At 45.8% G+C, this 23062-nt stretch overlaps 1 protein-coding gene across 2 annotated transcripts in view; it reads left to right on the top strand.

The window, feature by feature from the left end:
* RIF1 (replication timing regulatory factor 1) overlaps window positions 1-23062 on the top strand; it is a 424226-nt gene that overhangs the window by 39979 nt on the left and 361185 nt on the right. For both annotated transcript variants that reach the window (XM_086957241.1, XM_086957240.1), the window contains exons 3-5: window positions 2080-2176; window positions 19375-19505; window positions 19583-19677. In XM_086957241.1, the coding sequence (XP_086813367.1) occupies window positions 2080-2176; window positions 19375-19505; window positions 19583-19677 (323 nt within the window). The remainder of the gene's footprint in view (window positions 1-2079; window positions 2177-19374; window positions 19506-19582; window positions 19678-23062) is intronic.

Below are 23062 nucleotides of genomic sequence, written 5' to 3'. Positions count from 1 at the left end.
TTTCAAGTTAGTGATTATTTTATTTAAACTGACAAAGCAGAATACACTATACACTTTACAGCTTGCTTAATTTACAGATTCTGGATTAGTAATTTGCTTCTGAATGTGGAGTTAAGAAAAGGACCTAACAAACTTCTCAGTGTAGGAATCTACATCCTGAGAATGACCCTATTGAATAATTCAGCCATCTTCCAATATTTAAAAGAAACACAGTACACAGAAACCTACAGCTAGTGAATGGTAGCAATATAAAAAAACTTTTTTTTTTTTTACCAGTGTGTGGTAATGCACCCTTAAGCCCATACCCCAACACATCTAAAGCTCAATCCCATGAAATAAAAATGTCCTAGTCTAGAGAAAAAATGTCCGCGCCCATTTAGATTGGATCATTCTTGAGGCATTACAGAAAGTCTGATGTTTGCAGAGCAGTTTGGGAGTGAAAGAGTCCCCGTGGAGCTACTGCAACTTGTGAAATCACAAGGCCAATCTTTGATCTGCCGCTGAGTCCCATCTCCTCTGCCGCTTCTCTGGTTACACCACTGAACAAAGAGTAGACTTTGGCTCTTAAAACTTCGGTTGTTCCTACTGATCTCGTGCAAATCGGAGGATGTACATTTTGTGAAGGTGCTAATTCAAGAAGAAAACATTTGCTTGTGTGCAGCATGTGCTCCGTGTCTACTTCTTGTCTGTTGAAGTGAATAAGTTTGTCGATTAATTGAAATGGTCCAATAAATGAACCATAATCAATCACACTCACAAACTACACAGTAAAAAGTGCGCATAAAAGCTCTGTAGTCACAGAATGTGTAACCTCGCTAGTTGCCTCGTGCAAAACATTTGCAGGAATAAAATGTTAATAAATCCATCATATAATGTGATGGTATTATCAAGTAAGTTAATGTCATTTTATATAACTAGGCCAGCACAACACCGAAAATATCCGTTAGAGCCATCACAAGACTGATTCTCGCCATAAAACATAAGGACATTTCAGCATCCTTTCAAAATAACCACAGTTAAATAAGTTTATTTTGCTGACTTTATTTGCTATGGTGAAACAAGTCCAGGTCCATGAATTTTTAACAGCACGGCCAAAGGCGAACCTCACAGCATGTAAAGCTTGTCAGACTCCCTTTCTAATAAATGAGGGGGCTGAGCTATTTTTAGCCTTCATCTATTTAGGGACAAACACATAATGGCTTAAAATATCGACCGCATAGACTGTCCTTACTATTAATTTACTAAGGACCGTGGGTATCTAATATAACAACTAATGTGCATGAACTTATGTCTTGTTTCAAGTGAGCAGTTAAGTAACTTGGTAACACTTTATCAAAGAAGCTGCACAAAGTGTATGAAAACGTATTTTTACAAAGGCCTTAGTCTCCCCAAAAACATGGCCTTAACCTGTTTTTTTGCCTTCATATATGCGAAGATTTCCTTACATTGTCAACCTGTTGTATGATCCAGCCTAAACTGCCTAAAATGCAATATGTGCTCTTAAGTACAGGAGTGATGGGTGCAGATGTTGCAGCATTACTGTTGTCACAGGTACTTATTGTTTTCTGCACCTAGCATATATATCCCTGTTCCACTTGTTGTAGTAGGTGCTTTAGAGGTACACAAATCAGACAAAGCTATAACCTGTTCTGACAGCATTGCAAGTCCTGTGAACACTTCTGCTCTTGTAATCCCAGACTACAGAATTACATGGATTCTAACTCTAAATTAGTGACAGGAAAAGAATACATTGCATCGCAATGTTGGGGCCTTAAACAAGTCCATGCAGATCAGTAGTGGAGCCGTGAGTGATGCATGTGAAGGAACAGGTCCAATGTCCCTTCATCTAAATAGCAGATTGGAGTGAACCTATACCACAGCAGTAGGCACACACCCTCCTTTCTAGTATAGATGAATAGATATCCTGAATCGAAGTGCCGGACATGCGCTCCTAAACGGGCCCTGCCTGATCAGCCATATTTTTGTAAATGTATTATTGTTTTTAACAATCATTTGTTTTTGAATTTTTTAAAAGGAAGCAATTGTATTTTCATTGGCTTTTTTTTGTTTAATTTTCAGACACACATTGTTAGTGAAAACTCCGATATCAGCAATGCAGCACTACAAGCCTTGGGATTTTGTGTTTTTAATTCCAAAATTGCTTCTGGATTATCTGGTAAAGATTTGTTGTTTTGTGTTTGTGCCTGTCTTCATATTTTCTTTCACCAGTGTGAATACTTTTGTAATGAGAGTAATATGTAAAAGCCAGGTTGTTTTGTCACAGACTGAGAAAAGTGTAAGATGTCATCTACAATATTGTCGTGATCTGGCGGGTAATTAACTTTGTGCCTATAATATAGTGTATTGGATTTCAGTAGTTAAGGCAAAATGGTCATAAAAGAATTAATCAATTAACTTTTTCGTAACTTTTACATGTTAGTTGACCAACTGGTGTGTGCAGCTCTTGGTGGAATCTGTCTACATTTACCAAGTTGTGGCTATTTTTGTCTTTTCGGTCCTCCTGAAGACACTATTCAAATCCATTTTTATGGGCCTCCAGTAAAGCTTCTAACAGTGAACGAGTTTTGTTCATATGCTAATCTGTTCTGCTTTGAAAATTCCTTAGAATGAGTGTCTAGTACCTAATGTATGGTCTGTAATTGCCTAAAATTGCACTCCCTTCAGGACAAGGCTTATCCGTTTGAACTAAATACACAAAGGGATGGCTGGATAGCTGATAACTGTCCAGCCACCATGCCATGCTTCTAGAACATCATCTGTAAATCAAGAAGGTACTGTACCTGTAGGAGAAGGAAAAAGGCTAGGCTGGAGAATCTCTTGGTGACCTCACACATCCAAATGGATGTTATGCTTCATCATAAGGTGTACTCCTCGTCGGGCCGGCGCTGCAGTAGTCAACAAGCACCACAAAAGGGCTCTCTATTGGAGATCTTTTTAGTATTTAGTCGTAATGATGCAGGTATGTGATGTGAAATGTGTATGGTGAAGTGGGCGCAAATAAAGTGTAAAACTAATTAAAACTGTCTAATGGTGCCATACTGGTTTTAATAGGTTGTTTCCCTTGGTAGAGTTAAAAACAATGAAAAGAGGGACTACCATGAAGGCTCAAAAGACCAAGATTGACTTAACGTGTATGTGCGGTCAGGTCGACATGTTTCACGACTGTCGATCCCACTGTATCCTTGACGTTTCTTCAGGACCTAGAAGATCCCTACCAAACACCCAGAGAGTGTTGTGTAGTGCCAGGTACTTCGCTATAGGAAAAAACCTTCTATGACTCTCCAACCGTTTTGAATCAATCTGTCCGGCCCCTTGGGGTCAAAAGCAGAAGAGCGCCAGAGACCTACCCCACCTCTGCTTGACTGGAATGTTTTCAATTTTTTGCACCCACTCCACCCTACACATTTCACATCCTCACAAATATCCATCATTTTGGCCAAATAATTTAAAAAATCTGATAAAGAGCACTCTTGCGATGCCTGTAGAGCATTGCAGCGCCGGCCTGACTAGGAGCACACCCTATGATGAAGCATAACCTCCATTTAGATGCGTGAGGTCACCAAGAATAAATCACGAGAATTCCCTGGGATTCTCCAACTTAGCCTTTTTCCTTTGCCTACCGGAACAGAGTCTTGATTTACTGATCTATTTGGACCCCAGGTATGGTGACCATACTACGTTCTGTTTGTAATGGGGATAAAGGTCCCTGCTAAATTTCTTAATCTTTGTATTGGTATTACTACTCGATTAGTGTCCATTGCTGTGCATCATGCAAGGTGCTGATAAGTGTTATCATGGTATACATTGTTATTGTATAAATCCTTGCTTTACGAACTTTTTAGAATCCCGACCCACTTTTATAGCATCATTAGTAATAATTGGGTAACCTAGTAACCCTCAGAACCGGAGTGTGAAAGTATAATCCACAATAGTGGTTCTGTCTAGGACACAATCTATTTGAAACACTGTACTTAATACATTTTAATCAACATATCCCTTGTGAGGAAGTATGAAACGACACACACAGTATATAGTTCAGAAGGTCAATATTTAGTAGAAACCTTGTAAAGAGTTAATCAACAAATTCTACGTTGCTGTCCAAAACACTGGGACATATATAGACTGTATGTACATTTAGTGATTGGTCGTGACTGGTGACAAAGTGCTGTAAAGTGATAAAACTTAAGACCTGTATTCATACACATAAACAAAACAATCGGTAAGGGATGTCCACTTTAGAATACAATAGTCACAACTGGATGTAGTATTTCCTTTATGTTGCAACCTTGTGTGGACGGATCTACATATAAGAACGTCGACGTTTGAACCCTATATCTTAGTGCAGCTTCATGTGCATCTATGGCCGGTCTTCATCAGGACTCAATGGAGGAGTAGGACAGCCTGTGAATGTGAAAGAGGGAGGGGGGCTTTCAGTAGGAAGTGTGTGTCATGGGTTAGGTTTTATAGCATTCAGGACCCGATAAGGCTTACATGAATCAACAAAAAGGAACATATGCTTTCTTCGGTAGTTCCATAAGGGTGGGAGAGTGGCAGCCGACAAACTACAAACTTATTCATGGAGTAGAATCTAGAAGGTAAGTAAGGGCATGAATCCGGCCTCTACTTTGGATCAATTTAACTCTTTTTAAATTGCATATACGAAAAGGGGAGGATCATACCTAGTATACTTGTTTAATGATCTTCTGCACCAGCCGGTGGAAGAATCTGTTAAGGTGCTGCCGGAGCGATCACCTGAAAAGAGAGAAGGGGGTATCTCTTGTTAGGTGAAAGGTTAAGTGAGGACTCGAAACTATTAAAAGTGGAGAGGGTGCCATGTCCATGGTCTTAAAGGCGGTTTGTTAAGGTCTAACGCAGAAAACATCCATGCCAGGGGACCGATGACTGTCGTAGACCGTGATTAGTACGGCAATTAAAAGCGTGTTAAAATATGCTACGGTCTAGTAATGAAAATGGGGCAGTGAGTCTTCTCGTTAATGGGTGCAGAACGTGAATAGTGCGAGAAATTTCAAGAGTACTAAGGGAGTAAAAGGGGGGTGGCTGTCTGAGAGTGATTGAGATGACAAACTTTTGCACCCACCTAGCTTTAATAGAATCCATATGGTCGCACACTGCTCCGCCTATCAGCGGGTTTACCCCTGAGCATTATGGTTACTGCAGTTTGTTCCAGCGTGTGCGCTTCCAAGAAAATGTTGAGTATATCCACTGTTGTGCTGGCCATCCCTGGACACGTGTTTCTAGGTCGTTACCTTTCATCAGCAGGGAATAGGCGTATGTATAAGGCTGCTGCTTAGGCGGCCAAAAAGTGTTCTCTGGTCTTGATACCTCTCGCGGCGCGCAGGTGCATAACCATGAGCTAGTCAGCTCGACCGGCTCAAGGGAGCCTTAATAAACAGAAATCCATATGGTCGCACACTGCTCCTCCTACCAGCGGGTTAACCCCTGAGCATTATGGTTAATGCAGTTTGTTCCAGCGTGTGCGCTTCTAAGAAAATGTTGAGGAGTGTGCTCCCTCCCTGTTTACTGTTTTTGGGCTCCCGTGAGCCTCCGTAGCTGACGAGCTATAGGCGAAGCACCTCCGCGCCCGAGAGGCAACGAAGCTGGATTGTTTGGCAGCCTCTTAGCCACCCCAAACTGATCTCTACTGATGAAGGATACTATCCTGAAACACAAGCCATGTCTCGTGTCTAGAGATACCTTGTACCAAGCACCTGCTTGCACCAACCTTGGTGTAATACTTACGAACTTTGTCCTGAATCGTGTGAACTGCATGTACCAGAATGTGAAGGGGCGACCCGGCTGAGAGGTCAGGAGTGTGCTCTCTCCCTGTTTCCACCTAGCTTTAATGGATATGAAGCCGACTTTTAAAAAACATTTAATAGATGTAATGAACGTTTAATTGATAGCAAACTGTCATACCACATTTTCCATTGAAATGGGCACTAGATTTGCCTAGACAGACAGTTTTATTGATTAAACTATGTTGCACACAAATAAGGTTTGGAAATCTGTTTTCAGTGAATATTTGTCATTTGTGCATCACCAAGAAAGTGTTATGAGTCTAACATCTTTCCTTAGTCACTCTTCAGAATTTAAAAAAGTGCATATTTTGTTTTTCAAGTTGCTTAATGTGTGCAGTTCATTTATTAGTATTTGCAAAGTTGTACAGAAATATCCTACAGCCTTTCCTTTCACACTTCTGTAACCCAGCAAGATTGTTACATAATTCACCTTACTTTTCTTTATCTGACTGCAAAATGAGCAGTTTGAGAACAACACCTTGTGTTAAAAAAAAGAAAAGAAAAAAATTGTCAGAAGATCTAGCCTGGCATTTGACCCGTCATTGAGGCACGGCAAATGTGACAATATAAATACAGAATTTAAAGTCCTCTTTTTGTCTTGCTTGTTCACTGCAGTCCTGTCTCCATTGCCTAGTGGAAAACAACTTGCTGATCAGAAGCATGTAAGCATGGCAAGTGAGACATAGTGAGGATCCAGGTGGGGCAAATAAGTGGACCTACAGTGTCGTAGTCCTTCCGGGGAATGGGTGGTGGTGTCAGAGGATGAGCTCCAGCAGTCTCTCCCAGTACCGAGACCATCTTTTCTGAACCTCCCAAATTCCCCGATGTGAAATGTCCATTCTATTCCGTACTCTTTCCATTCTGCTCCTTTTCGTACTGTCTCCCTGTAGCTTGGTGCATGAGAGCAGCAGCTCAGAGCAAAGTAGGAAGCGGTGACTTGGCGGCAGTGTGTGGGCAGCCAATAGGCTGCTGGTCTTCTCAGTGTAGCACAGAGGCGGCCGGCAGTAGGCTGGTGCACCTTGCACTTCGCAGAGGGGTCTGCATGTCCACCCACTCGATTCAACAGTGTGTCAACTTCATAGGCACCATAACCTCCTTCACAGTTAATCTGACTATCTGGCCTGTCGCCCAGTTGTTGCCTTACTATGCTCTGCCAATTTCAGCCCTTCAAATTACCTAGCCCTGTAAACGGCTCTGCAAAACCGGGGACCACTTGGTCTGTGCATTTTGCTACATCCCGTTGTATTATTTACACACTATTTATTTATTTTTTTTAAACCGTTTTATTAGCAGTTTTCATGTAGTGTACAATACAACACAATATTATCTTTCACAGACGTACAGAATGGGTTCCACAACTCGTGGCTGTAGCAATTGCATATATACCTTACATTTGTGTTGCAAAGTAGGATGCCATACCCCCTTATAACAGTAATCATAACAGTACGATCTGCACCCAAAAAGTGAGCAAGGGTGGAATTCGGTAAAGGAAAAAAAGTCCAGGACCTACATGGTAATGTTAAAGTATCCATGTCCTCCAAGTTGGGCTTGTATATGCATCATACATTGACATGGTCTGCAGTAATAAAACAAAACTTCCCCAACAAATAAATCCCTCCCTCTCCCACCCTCCAGTCCTAGAGCACATGCAATAAGAAAGGGAGACCGTCTACATGGAGTCAACTACTGTATACAGTCCAGTACCAACCATTGCATAAGTAATCAAAGATACATATCCCGCCCAGTGCAATTTGTGTAAGGATCGGGCAATGCAGAGAAAACGGACATAATTATCAGTAACGTGTACCTTATAGGTTCACGGGGACCAAGGATGTTACAACGAGTTAGAACAGGGTTCCACCACGTCCACCACTTGTGTTTTTAAGGATTCTAGAATTGTATCCCACTCCAGTGCTATCAGGGTTTTTTGTAGGCCTCTGGCCTCCTCACACCTTAAAGCGGAACTTTCCGCACTTCCCCATCTAACCACCTCTCCGTGCTACATATGTAGGAGGGGTGGTTTCGTAGATTTCCACCGCATGGTGATGGCCCTTATTGCTAGGATCAATGACCGGTTGGCAAAGCGGAACTGCACTTTGTGCTTCGAGGGGGACTTATGTAGGCCTAAAATGCATTCCTCCACAGTATTGGCGATGTCCCTCTGTATCGCTGTAGAAATAAGCCGCCTCACCGAATCCCAGAAGCACCTCTGGTGGGGACCGGACCACAGCATGTGTTATACCCACCCCCTCCGCATGGCATCTAGGGCAATGATGTTGGGTTTGTGGGAACATTTTGACCAAGCGGTGTGAGATGGGCCCTGTGGAGGACCATGGCCTGGATAAATTAAAATTTTGCGTCCCTAGTGACTTTCTTAGGGTGTTCCATGATTTTCCCTCATTCCTTCTCCCCCAGGACCCGCCCGATGTCTTCCGACCAGGCATCTTGCAGTTGGGTAAGGGGTATGCCAGCATGTGTGCGAATTCCTGTGTAGAGCCATTTTACCAGGTGTCTGCCCCGTCCCATGTAATGCAACAGTTTGACTCATTCGTAAGTATCCGGTTCCCGCCTAAGCGGGCCCAATGTGTTTTCACATAATGCGTCACTGCCGCATGCGGAATATATAGATGGTCCGGCACCCCGTGGTCCTAACAAAGTTATCGTAGTGTAATAGATGACCTTTGTGGAACAAATCCGAGACCGTGCTTACACCTGCGTCAGACCAAGGGGCAATAGCGCAGCGTGTAATACTTCCAGCAGCCAAAGGTATACCGAGTAGTGGGATATTACTAGCATAGGCAGGGGATTGTGTGTGTGTGTGTGTGTGTGTGTGTGTAGAGAAGAGCTGCTTTCAAGGACTGCAGTGCAGTCCATAATAAGACTGGGAGCTGACGGAAGTTTACAGCGCTGTAGAAACAGCGTGTGCAACGCTCCCGCTGCTATGTCGTGCTCGGTATAACCTATCTCCTGGAGGTTGTGTCTGGACATACAGAAGGAGAGCCATTGCAATTGGCAGGCGGAATAGTAAGCCCTAAGTTCAGGAACCAGAGTCCCCTCTATAGCTGTGCCAAGTTGGAGTTTTTTTAGGCTAATTCTCCGTCTGCTGGTCCCCCATATTAAATCAATCAGTAAGGTATTTAGAAGTTTAAAAGTACGGTGTGGGATTAGTATTGGCAAGTTCGTAAAATAAAAGGAGTCTCGGGAGGACCACCATCTTAGTAATGGCTATCCTACCCATCACTGACAATGGCAGTGTGATCCAGAAGGCGGTACTAGCACGGTGGGCTCTAATTGCCTTGTGTAAGTTGCCATCCACTAAATCGGGGGGTGTCCGGTACACCTGTATTCCCAAGTATTTAAAAGTCTGTGGGGCCTCTTGTATCTCCACCGGACCGAAGGGAATGACCATGGGGAGTGGCTGCTCTTGAAAGAAAAAAGCGTGAGATTTCGCCGGATTAATGGCCAACCCCGATTTGGTTTCAAAGACAGTGAATATCTCTGCCAAAGGTGCCAAGTCTGAGCAGAGATCTTTGACATAGAGGATTATGTCATCCGCGTAAGCTGAAAAAAGATGTGTGTTTCCGATCGGGATACCCAGGTTCTGTACCTCCGTCTTCCGTTTAATAGCCAGGGGTTCCAGCGCCAGTATGAATAAGTGGCGATCATGGACACCCCTGCCTGGCCCCACGGAAAATCGGATAAGCATCCGATATATGGCAACCCGTTGCGGACTTGAGCCGTAGGGGCGTGGTATAATAGAGCATTTAAGATAATCTTCTGGTAGCCCAAATTTGCCTAGTGCCTTGAACAAATATCCCCAGTCCAGTGTATCGAATGCCTGGCGAAGGTCGAGTGACACACAACCAGTGCCCGGGAAGTGTGTTGGGGTGGCAGACATGAGGGAATGTAGTCTTCTAATGTTCAAAGATGTGCTACGGGCCGGCAAAAAAACAGTCTGGTCTATATGTATCAGGTTATGTAGGAATGGCAGGAGTCTATTTGCTAATACTTTACTAAGGATTTTATACTCCATTGCCAGGAGCGATAATGGGTGGTAGCCCGCCATGTCAGCAGGATGCCTACCCGGTTTCTGGAGTGGGATCGTCGGTGCCTGTGCCATTGTAAGTGGCAATACTCCTTTTTCAAATGTCGTTTTATACAAGAGGTTCCAAATGGGAGATGAGTAAATCCCCAAAGGCGTCATAAAATTCTGCCGGTAGTCCGTCTAGTCCAGGTGTTTTATTGCGGGGAAGCCCCTTGATTGCCATTTTTATTTCAGTGTTTGTAATTGGGCCTGAAAGGTCCTTGAGTGCAGCCGTTGTCAGTTGTGGGTATGTCAGTGTGTCTAGGAAATCATCTAACTGTGTATCCAGATGGTCCACAGGTTGGTCGTAGAGCGTGGCGTAGTAGTCGTAGAATGCCGTGTTAATGTCATGTTGTGTGAACGCTGTGTTGCCCTCTAAGGTAGTGATCGTACTAATCACCAGTTCCAGTGGGTTGTCTTTTTTTTATTATTTGAGCCAACAACGCCCCCGCTTTATCCGCTTCAGTGTGGGTCCTTTGTGTGTATCGCTGATAATCTGTTGCGTAGTGACTCTAGTAATTCGAATTTCCTGAAGCGGCCCCTGTTTCTCCCTGTTGCGTGCCTCTTCCTGTTCTAAATGATCCATTTTACGTTCAGTGTCTGAGGGAATTATTAATCTCCTGGCGAACACCCACAGTTGTGCTTATGGCCCCCCCTGAGCACCACCGCCTTAAAGGCGTCACATTCAATTAAACCATTGGAGGCCGTGTTACTGTTTTCAAGAAAATAGTGTGTAATGGTGTCGGCCATGGTGGTACGAAAAACCTTGACCTCTAGCATTTGTGGCCATAACCTCAAGGTAGGCACTGGGGAGGGTACCTTGCCCCACGTAATCGTCGCCTCCAACGGGTTATGGTCCGAAAAAGTTTTTGCAAGGTAAGTAGTGTGCGTGACCTGCATTGCAATACTATTTGAACAGTAGATTCCGTCTATCCTAGTGTGTAGCATGTGGACAGGAGAGTAAAAAGAGTATTCTTTGTGGGTTGGGTGCCGCATCCTCCACACATCACTCAGGGCCCAACCATCCGCCCATCAACGCAGTGGCACCGCTTATTTAGTGACGCCCGCCCCATGAAGAGGAGGGTGAGACCTGTCCAAGGATATGTCCATAACCATATTGTAGTCTCCCCCTATAATACACGGATGCGCCTCCCAACCAGTCAGTGCCAGGTTCAGGGTGGTAAGGAATTGTTCCTTATCAGAGTTTGGCGCATAAGTGCTGCCTAACACCACCATTTGGCCATCCAGTGACCCACACACAAATATATAACGCCCTTGTGTATCTATTCGCTGTTCCAGCGACACAAAGGGCACCCCATGACGGACCCAGATCGTGACCCCCCCCCCCCCCCCCCCCTGGCATATCCCGAATAACTAGTGGTAAACACTTGCCCCCTCCACTTCTTGCAGAGTTTTGGTGCCTCCTGCTGTAACATGTGGGATTCCTGAAAATACACTATTTGCGCCTTCCATCTCAAGAGTTGGGCGTGGATTCTATGACGTTTCTGTACGGATCTAAATCCCCTAACGTTCCATGTTACTATGTTATAATGGCTAAGTGTATGCATTGGGATAGTTTATCGACCCCACGGTGGGGCCAAGACCTATTTGTGACTGTACAAAGCGCTCCCAGGGTCTTCAAGCATAAAGGACTGCAGCCCACCCCAGAAACCTCAATACTCTGTCCGGGCAGGAAACTATGCAGAACCATAAAACTAAACACAGTGAACAGAACAACACCCTGTGCAACAACAGCATTTGCCGATTGGTGGGAAGCGCCAACGCCGTCTACAGAGCGCGGGTCATGCTCCATTACATAAGAGTTACGAACCTCACGGAACCCGGGCTCAAGGAAGTGTATTTGTCACAAGCAACATATCTCCACGCCGCTATTTATATATACATTGGCAGAGAACAATCTGGGTATCCTACCATTAGCCAGAGGCAATACGCGAGCAGCCCCATCATACCGGCTTCAGGCGAACAGTCCATCCGCCGTTTGAGGAGACACTGAGGTGGACCAGTGGGTATCCTGTGAGCACGTTCCACACAGAATTGGGTGGAGAGCCCCTCAGACGTAATGTGGTCATGGAACCACTGCTCCATGTATGCTGGGTCACGCCCTTCATAGCGTTCCGGCAGGCCAATGACGCGGATGTTATTCTGTCTTGTCCACCCTTCCGCATCTTCCACTCGAGACAGTAGGCCATTGACTTGTTGCTGCACCATCGTCTTGTTCTGAGCGTGTTTCGGGGAAATGTCTGCCAGCGCCATCGCGTTATCCTTCACTTTGTCCGCCAGTTTTGCGTGATCGGCTTTGAGCAGAGTAAGGCCTATGGTAAGCGCTCCTATTTGTTGTTCGATGGACTTCCTTGAGTCCCTTACCTCCTGCAGGATGTGGCCCAGTTTGTCTACAGGTTCCTGCTCTGCGGTAGGCTGGATACAATTGGGCGGCCCCAGTGAGATCCAACTGCGCCATAGTGGGGTCCGCACCGGGTCCGGCGTCCTGCTGTTTTGCTCTGTTGCGGCCCATTGCCTCCCGGTAGTGTTGGGAGTCCGACGTCCTCTTGCGGTCACATGTCCTGTGTACTACGTGAGAGTGCTCCTTCCAGAGCAATATGCGGGCGCACCGGGAAGTGTCAATCAGGGGGCCAGGGGTGTCCTCCAGCCAGGTATAGGATGGGTTAACTCTAGTGTGTCCACAGAATCACCACTCTGCGTGGGCACTACTCACTGCCCCAGCACGTCGCTAGTAGGTTACCATGGCTTTCCAGGGGCTTATATGCCGTCATCCTCTGGCCCCTCACCACGCACAGCCGGCACACACCACTACTTACGGCCCATCACCCTCCACAGTGTTTGCCAATGATGGGGCTTGCCCCTGTCGCACGGGTGCCCGTTATCGGACCCTCTTGGCCGGGCGACCCCCAGCCGGGCCAGCACCAAGCCAAATAAGCAGCAAGCAGGCCCCCACCACCGGGTACCAAGGTGCCGTGGAGGGTGTGTAGGCCCTAGGGCCTATTCGGCAGGTCTCACCGTCTATCCAGATCCAGGTAAGCGCCGCTCTCTTGGGGGCCCAACCGGTAAAGGCAATCAGTCCCTCTGCAGGTGGGGGAAGGGAGAATCACTGCGGCACCTAATGTAGTCCCCAGCGCGACCACCGAAGGCCTCAGTGCATCCCCGGAACCCGCATGATTTCAGGGGGGTGTTGCACAAAGTGCGGCCGCCACTCGTGATCCCATCCGTCGCAGTCTGTCCCCACGGAGCGAACAGGTCCAGGCACTCTCCTTCGCCTCGTCAGCCGCCCCCGCCGGCCACACGAGACAAGGCAGGCAATGTCTGTGCCAGCCCCGTCACCCCAAGGCCGCGAGCCAGTGTCCAACAGCGGGGCCTCTCCGGAGTCTCAGGCGGCGAGGAGGCCGCATGCACCAGTACCGCCTCTGTCGGTGCCAATCGTGTCGAGGGCCGGTCAAACGTGCGCCCCCCCCCACTCCAGCAGGTAGCGATCGTCCCGTTTTCAGCAGGACAGAGCAGCGTTAGGCAGAGTTGAACAGGATGTGGGAGAGCCCGGGTCCGGAGCTCCACTAACACAGCCGCCATGCTCTGCTGTCTGCCACGCCCCCCCATATTATTTACACACTTGCCTCCTTGATAAGAGCTCATTGTGGGTGTAAGACTGGACCCGACTAGGGCAGACCAGGGTCTTTAACAGGGCGGGACTTGGCAGCTGCATTTGTAGTTACTATAACGAGCAAAGTCTTTTACCTGGGCCAGTTGCCTCATGCCCTCCGGTAAAATAAGGGCACCAGTTGGGACTCATAACTGTAAGAGGAGAGCCCTGACTGCCCAGGAACACAGCTCAGACAACACTGCTAATTTCAGCAGCTAATCAATGGTCGGGCATGGCAGAATTACCAGAAATGTCTCCGCTCAACCTGGAACCAAGCCCTTTGCAACCAAAAATCACAACAAAGTTAAAATACCTGACGAACGCAGGGGGTTGCAATTTACTCAAGTAATAGTTACCTCACGGGGCTCCCCCCCCCCCGCTTAACCCTATTTTGATGGTGTAACGACCGTGAGGGACGTTGAACAGACAACAATCAACTGAAAGGCCTGGTACAGGGCCTCCAAAGTTACCTTGGGGTCTGCTGGCCGACTTGGCCTATACCTGTGGAAATCTGAAATAATTTCAGTGAGCGTAAGCTAAAGTCATTTTGGTTGTGGCATCCATTTTGTTAGCTATGTAATTCTTCCGTCTTCACTGTTGCTTGCACTTCTATTCTATTCTGCTTGAGTCTTCTGCTTTAGTTACATTGCTTTGGCACAGTACAGAAGAAGTTATGTGCTGAGCAAAGGCATGTAGCTGCTGAAATGCACCTGGTTGTAGCTGCTGAAATGCACCTGGTTGTAGCTGCTGAAATGCACCTGGTTAAAGATGTAACTGTCAAGTATTTTCTGCTGTTGTAAACAGTTCTGTCCCCCCTCCCACGTTGCTGTTTACGTGATCTCCCGTCTGCCCATGTTTGTTGGTAACTATTCCTGTGTAGACCTGTACCTTCTATTTGTATCTACATGCTTACTCTGCAACAAAGTGTGTGTATATAAGCACCATGGTCTGTGTATTCAATGTATACCTCTTGGAACACTTGAGGGTGTTGTATGGACGTGATCTCACTCATGAGTGCTAAACTTATTTTGAATTCCAGCTTCAGTGCCAATCCCTAACTTGTTGGTCTACTGACCCGTGGACAGAGAAGGGAGACCCCTGCACCGGTGTGGCCATTAAAAGGCACATTTCCACATACCTGCACAGATGGGGAGGTCGCACTTAACAAATCTACCGATCCAATCCTGCCTCCACTGCCTCCATTCAAGTACTGGTGAACCCGAATCCCACTGAAAAGTAATCTAGCTGCCAGAGGAGCCAGCAGCTTTGTGAATACCCTAGGAGATTAGATTACCGGGAAGGGGTGGGTTAGGATTGTCTCTAAAATTCCAGGAAAAACCACAACCCACCTTCAGAGGGAGAAACAAAATGGCGAAAACTGGCCGGCAGAAGACTGCCCCCCCACTGCTGTCATATCCCAATTGAGCTCAGCTGCCAAGTCCACACCTGAACCTGAGTTGCAGGGCATAGTGAGAAATTACTGAAACCTTAAGTAAACACGAAAGAAGGTCAACATGAGAAATGCAAGAACCTACATGCAGGTACTGTTTGCGACAGCAAAATTATCGGAAGTGTTTTTGCCAGTCGTCATCACTTGTAGTACGGGCTCCTGAGTTGTAAAAGTATCTTTTCTCATGATTACAAGATTTCCATCTCTGGGATGGTACAGCCTAGTGGCGAGAAAAAGAGATGCAAAGTTAGTTAATTCTGCATTGGCCTCTTTGGAGACATGACCATGGTATCTGTCATTTTTTGCAAAAATCTAAAATTATGAAAGTTAGCCTGATGAAAAACTGACATCTCATTTTAGAGAGAGGGGAAAAATGACCAAATGCATTCTTCACAAAAATATATTTCCCTGGAAAAGATAAAGGTAACTCTGACAAGAGGATGACAGCAGCACAGGAAATTGCATACACTGCTCACAGCAAGAAACCTGGAATCTTTTACCTCTTGCTCGGGGCGGCTTGCCCGGAATAAGGAGCCTATGCATCCAGCTGTAGACACCAGTCCCGCACTGTGGAGGATGTAGTGTCACAGCCAGAGTTGCCGTCTTTGAAGCTGGGGTTCCAGGTCAGAGTCTCTGCAGCAGCTCAATATCCTGTGATTCTGGGCAAATCACAATATTATTAATTAAATATTCGATCGTGTGAGCTAAAAACGAATGCCCTCCTTCGATACCAAACATAAAAGGCCTACATCTGCTAAGACAAGCACTGCAGAGAACTGCAGACCATATGGCGTAACAGCCAGAGCTGCTGGCTTTGGAGCTAAGGAACAGGGTTCGAGTCTCTACCTCGACTCGACATTTGATTCTGGGCGAATCACTCTATTTGATGTGTCAAGTCTAAAAAGTAGTTTGTGGCACCATGCCAAATGTAAAATAGTTGTTGCACTCATGTAAAGCACTCCAATATGCTATCAGCCACTGTAAAAAATAGTGTAGGTGGGCGTGGAAAGTGCTGTATAAGCGGCGTAGGGCAGGGCATGGCGTGATCAGAGAACAATGACACACTGCAAAGAAGCTGTTAGAGGCATGAGATGTTCTTGGATCAGCATTGGAGATTAAGTGAACTGCAAGCGGTGAGGGAGAGAGCGGAAATAACAAAGTAGTGCACTAAAGCAAAACATATTGGGCAATAATGAGAGGATTCATGTAGCATAGGTAGTCTCCAGGGCGGAATTAAAAAGCCCATAGGCGGGACAAATTAATCCTATTTACCAATGAAAAGAAAGTAATTTGGAAAGGCAGACAAAAGAACAAATGGTAAGTGATGGGTGTGTTTAAAAGCCCGTAGACTGAATACCACAGGTCTCTAAGCGATACCTAAAAATGAAGTTTAGGCTTTCTGAACTCAGAATTTATTAACACACATTTTGGTGATGGGTCGTTTTTAAATTCTGTGTTTGAAAATGCCCCTTTTAGAATTTTTCTTACTTTACCATTCTGTGTGCCTCTGGTAGGTTTGTGTTTTCAGTGTGTGGTGTTTGACAGGAGCTGGGATGTGCATTTACTCTAGAAAGTAACTGGTGGGTTTGAGGTGTGCCCTGCTTTGCCTGGGTGACTCATCGCAGGGATTAATCGACCTGACCTACATTTAGAGTGGTGGGAGTAGTTTTGCTTGCACCTGAATAGTCTATTTTTCACAATGCTGTCTCCAGCCCCTGTAGACATGCTGCACCAGGGAGGACATGACTAGTTTGCACTGGGATCAAGAGAATGACATTTTGGGGCTTAAGTGTTACACCTAGAACCACAGGACTTTAAATTACTTCAATGAACAAGAGAGCCCTGCCAAGAAGAATAGCTTAAGGACTGTGTGAGGAGTGCTGTCTTTTCTGAGTGAGGGGTGGGTTGGCCTGCAGTTGCTGCTTCTGTGTGTGGTGGAGGGAAAGGTCTGACTGCTTTTGCCCTGCTGTGGTATCCTGCTTTTAAAGGGGTTGTGTGTGCTGGCCTCCTGTTGGAAGACTGAGGAATTCAAAATACTTCAGGAAAGACCCTTGCTGGATCTACAGGTGACATGCCTGGAGCAGGAGAAAGGACTGGACTGTCATAAAGTGCTCATCAATACATGGTGAGCGCTGTATTCCCCAGATTAAGGATAAGGGAGCTGCCTGGTGTGCCTTTAGGCCCCGGAGACCCCCCTTTGTAAAAAGTGAGCATCTGGAACACTATTTACTTCAGGCTTGTTGCAGCCCACGAAGCGTGGCGTGTGCTTTGGGTTGGGCCCACGGGAGAGGAGAGTTTGTGTCGAAGTGCTCCCCCCTCCTTAATCGCCAGCACTGATGCAGTTTGTGGCACCGGTACGGAGTGTAGTGGTCCTGGTACACGGGCTGCTATGAACGTGTCGCGTTTGAGCCCAGCAGTCGTGCCTCCTACTCACACGCATGCTGAATTCATCAAACATTCACCCCCGTCACAGATGTGGCTTAAATCAATCCGTTTTTTTGCACCCACACACTTCTAGTTTAGACCCAGCCATATGCAAATCAGCCTTGACCCAGCTCCCCATGGGAACAGTTCAGCCCGAACTGCCAGGCAAGGTGTTTGCTTTGTTCACCCTAAGTTGGCAGGATATGACCAGACGTGGGTCCCTTGCTCACTTTGCCACTGGATTCAAGCTAGTCTGGCAGATGAGTGGTCCCCAAAACCTGTTCACGATGCTAGTTTCCGGTCGGGGGAAGATCTGGCGTGGAAGTTCATGCTACACTGTTCCCATGTGCAACAGGGTCAAGACTGATTTGCATATGGCTCTGTCTGAACTGGGGTGGTGAAGTGAGCTAAAGAACGATAGATTCAATCCAGATCTGTGACTGGGGGTGATAACTTGAAAGGTTTCAGTGCTCCGTCCATCTGTGTTTGCTTCTCTCCCTTTTTGTCTGACCCACCCATTTGAAATTTTAGTTTTCGCTAGTGGTAGACCGTTATTTGCCCTGATCCGACCGCAGCGTTGCAACGAGCCACGTTAAACACCAGTTAGTAGCAGCTTAGTGCCAAATAGGTCACTAGACAAACTGCAGCATAAATGTGAAAGATCTAGCATCAATCTTGAAGAATAATATTAACAAGCATTGGCAATCGGTCAGGGTTGGTAAAGCACAAGTACTCACCTGTGAGGTTCTCTGGGGTTTTCTTTGAGTGCTGGGATGATCCGAAGAGACAGGTCTTGGGGTCCTTCCTGAACTGGGGCAATGTGGGAACTTTGCCGTAGGTGGTCGTTCCAGGCTTTGTAGTAGGACTTTCCTCCTGCTCTGGTCTTGTAGAGACGTGGGATAGTGGCCAGAGAGATTGGCAATGCCAATCTGTCTTGCTTGAATGTAAAATGACACCGGTGAGCATTGCTAATGTTTATCAATCTGTGCCTCCTATCCAATACACCCTTTCAAAATCCGATTTCAGTCCTCTCTCAGTACACCAATTTAGATGACGTGCCTGCAGAGACTTAATTTTCAGTGTCTGAATCATCCTTTCTATTGAATTGTGAAATTCCATGAAGGTTCATTCCTTTTACTTGACTACCATTGTAGTTTGTATGCAGGTAGTTGACACCGGATGTTTCCAGATGTGTGTAGGTGTTCTTTATAAAGTTGTCAACAAATGATGAGCACCCTGCCCCCCCTTCACCCCCACACTGACAGCTTTCTTAAAACTATTTGTCAATAAAGGGCACCCACTGCAAAAACCTCAAGTATTTGTTGTGTGTCTATGTAAATAAACCATGTATGGTTCTTGCAAGGGTGTGTGTGTGTGTGTGTGTGTGTGTTTGTGAGAGAGAGAGAGAGTTCTACTGCTGCTGCAAATCCTGTGCCTGTTATTGTGCTTGTCTCTCTGCCTGTTATTGTTGAAAACCGACCACTTGTTCCTTTTTTTAGCTGACACCTAAACCCCATGATTGCAGGTCAGTGGGTCTCTATAGCATAACCTACTAACTTTTTGTAATGAAATTCTTCTACATAGTTTTAAGAACTGTACTGTTACGACGTAGAGCATTTTAACTGATTTTAGGTCATTCAGGCTAGTAAACCAGGAAAGGTTCTTTCATTTTGATTTACTGCTTCTCCATTCATTGACGTGAGTAAAGTTATATTTTACATCTGCAGGTTTGAAATTGCGGCACCAATTTTACAAATTTTGTTCTGCCAATCGGGCTTGGGCACATCATAGTCTAGTAAAAATATGCCTACGACTTGAGGCCTCCTTTTTGAAAATTATTTTGTCACTGTTACCTATTCCTATTTTATCAATATTCGATCTTTGTGTACCTCATTGTCTTTTTCAGTTACTGAAATCCACGAGTTGCTTACAACGTTAATCAGTATTGCCACAAAAAGTCCTGACAAAAACACTTGCACACGAGCACTTTGGGTGATTGCCAAGCAATGCTTTCCTTCAGAGGAAGTTGGTAAACTGGTGAGTTTAATTTCCCTACAAAGAGTATTTCCAGGTTTGTGGTTACTGTTGCTGATGTCATTTTTGCTTTTCCTTAGGTACCTGATATACTTTCTACATTAGAAACGGTACTTAATAGGGGAGATGTTCAGTCAATGGTGATTGAATATGAAGCACTAAACACAGTTATACGGTACGTGGTATTCCATTGCATAGTACACTTCAAAATGTCTCGTCCCAGGGGCTTTAAAGAATTAAGTTGTTTGCTTTGGTGTTGCTGCCAACTTGAGCTTCCACATGTAAACCCTCCCCTCCACCGCCCCCCATTCTGCTGTTTTCAAGTGTGTGCTCTGCATAGGCGTTTGGTTTCAAATTGAACTTGTTTCATGCTTGTAGATTTTAAAAGGGCATTTTTGGATGTGAACACTGGCCTTGGGAGAACTGCAGTGAGAACTTTGAGTGGTGCAGTGTTGACAGTTTACTCAATCAGGGTGGAAAACCTGTGACCCTGATTGAAATCCTTGCCAGCAGGTGAAGGCTCTGATTCGAAGATGTTGGCAAATTGTTTGTTGCAAGATGCTGGCTCCTTATAGAGTGGACCAAAACAAGACACCGTGTGTAAAGAGTCCAGGCAACCCTTATTGGATAACAGAGGCATAACATAGCACTAATGTTCTAGTGTAGGGAAGCAGTTGAGGCTTATCAGAGTAGTGCTAAGCATTTTCTTGTACTCCGAGGCAATAAATAAGACATACAAGAATAAATCCGAGACCAATTTAGAAAAAAGTTGTTATTTTTAGGTAACAAAGTTCTGGTTATCAATGTTATCAGTTAAGGACCTTTTTAATAACAGTTTACTTACCTGTAAAATACTGTCCACTTAAATGCGTCTTTACGTTGCACTACTTTCCTATGGGGGGAAAAAGGCATATGCTGCATTCAGGTATCTATGGTCGGTTTCTGGGGGTCTCTTTCTTGACTTTGGGGTCATAGGGGGCCAAGTCCCAAAGTACCACCAGCAGGTAAGCATTACCTGCCCTAGGGCGTCCGAGTGCAGAGGTGCTGGTCATGCTGGTAGCTTTGCACTCTACGCTGGTGGATGAAAGGAAGGGCCACCTAAAAACAGGCTGCAGGGGGCCTTGGGAACAAGCTCGGGAGCTTCCAATGGGGGAAGCTCGAGTAGCAAGGGTCCTGGGAACAAAGGGGCACAGAATGCTTGATTGTACCAGGCCTGGGGGGCTCTAGTGGAGAGGGGATATGTCAGCTGGGCTCTGTCCATCCTAGGTCCTTGCGATTGTCTGTCTCTCCAGTTGAGGGTGCGGAAATCGGGACCGCTGGGCCACTCTGAAAGTGGGTCTCTGAGGTGCTGTCGTCCCTCAACGGCGGTGCTGTTCAAGCCCAGACTGGACTTAATCAGGCCTTGGTTGCTGCAAGGGGTCCAATACCCTGGGAATCGGTGCGGAGTGGCGCCGGTTGGACCTGGTGTCTTCTCACTCAGTGGGAGGGACAGATCTGACCTTCAGGAGCGCAGGTTCCTCTCCCGGGGTGGTGGTGGTGGTGGTGCGGCGGGGGGAATGATGCGTATGGCTGGCTGGGGAGCGGCAACACAGTAAACCAGACTCTCCTTCAGTGTCTGGTCTGCAGGGGAGTAGCTTCTCTGCTCCAAGGGAGATTGCTGGCAATTTGCGAAGGGCTGGTAGACTATCAGTGTTTTTGGTAGTTGCTCAGCTGCTTGACTTGTCCCTAAGTCACAGTTGTCATGACTAGTGCAGGCAGCCAAAAGTCCACAGCAGTCTTCAGTTCTCGCTGTCTCGTGGCTCTTCTCTGTTCTATTCTTCTGGATCCATTAAATCTACGTTCCTGGCATCAGGCTTGCCTCCTAAATACTGAATTTAGGGGTGTTAAGGGGAGTGACTGGTAGTAGCCAATGGGCTACTTACCTTTAGGGCAACTACATCCCCTTTATGACCACTTCTGTAGGAAGTGTGCATAACCCAGACTCAGTCAGCCTAATTTCACAAAAAAAAGTTTTTGAAGTTCTATGTTTTGTGATCACATCAGGTAGCCCAACTTAGATGTGGAACTGATGCCTCCTGACTTAGCCAGTTTTCCTGCCTGTCCTGGTGCCAAATGGGCCCTGGGCAGAGGGTGGCATTTTCTCTGTCTGGGGAAGCCTTGGATCACACATCAAAGGTGGCAGAGGCCTTTGAAACCTCCTGCCTTGATATGCTGATTACTTGTCACTTCCTCAAAGCAGGATGGCTAACACCTCCATCCGAAGCAAGCATTGTTTCCTCAGAGCGCAGGCTCTCGCCTGCAGTGGGTCTGCAATAGTGTGTGGTGGCAGACTGGTCCACACCAGCCCGCCAAAGAGCTAGTAGGTAGGTTTTATGGGGCACCTCTAAGGTGCCCTCTGGGTACATGGACTGATAAAATCAATCGCTAGTTTTAGTGAAGCCATCATGTATCTGGGGAGAACTTAATTATCAGAACCTGGGGACAATATTCACTAAATACTCATTTGGGCCCATGAACCAAACTCACTCATGATCTGGTCGATGAACCCTGCTGGGGATCAATTTGAGGGCTATTTCTATATGTCCATTTGCCTCTCAGTCTTCAGCCTATTCAATACTAAGCCCTTTTCTGTACAAATGGATCTATTTTAGTTTTTATTTGGTAATTATGACAATGAAGCGTTTACCTGTTCTGCTCATTAAATAACCACAGACTCTAATAAGGTTTAAAGGTTTATCTGAATTTTACCATGAGAATCAAAGACAAATTACAGTGTTAACTCCTTCATTCTGAAGAGGTAAGTTTCGATTTATCGAAATTAAACTATAATTTTCAATGACCAGTACCTCTGGAAGAGAGGCTGGAGAGAAAAGGCGCATTGACACAATACACAGATTACAGAGCCTGCGTCTCACCCCTCTCTGATGCTAATTTCCTCCTTGATTCTTCCGCATTCTTCTTTCTAATTCTTTTTGCTTGAAACATTTCTAAATCTGCTTCTTTAGGTATTTCGGACAGCATCTCCATCTGTGTTCTGGCAGCGACTGCAGTAACTAATCTAACTACCCCAATTATACCTTTTTTAATGGCATTTTCCACCCCTAAATGTTTCAACCTTTTGAAACTCCTAATTCTGATTGGAGAAGATGAGGAGATGATCATCAAACCATGCTAAGTTTAATACTTTTCTTAAGAGCATTGTCTTATATTCCTGCCCTTTAATGTGTTTCTCCCAATATTTATTTCCCACCCATGTTAATAATACATTAACAATGTATACAGTTTTCTACAGTTGTCCATTGAGTCTTCAGGATGTTCAGCTGGTTCCCAGGACATGTAGAAAGAGTGTCCTTGGCCGGGTCCCAATACTTGAGCTCATGGCTCCAGAGTTGTCTCTTCCACTCATGGTCTCTTGTGGGTGTCGGCCCTTAGCTCTCTTAAATCCCAAATACGAACTAATAGAGGTCAAAGACAAAGTATTAGATTCAAATAAAATGATTTCACTGTATACCACCTATCTCTACTCTAGTCCCATTTACTTATAAAGACTATTTATGCAT

The sequence above is a fragment of the Lissotriton vulgaris genome, chromosome 2_1 (assembly GCF_964263255.1).
Source record: "Lissotriton vulgaris chromosome 2_1, aLisVul1.2, whole genome shotgun sequence".
Lineage (NCBI taxonomy): Eukaryota > Metazoa > Chordata > Amphibia > Caudata > Salamandridae > Lissotriton > Lissotriton vulgaris.
This window is presented reverse-complemented; position numbering and strand designations above follow the sequence as displayed.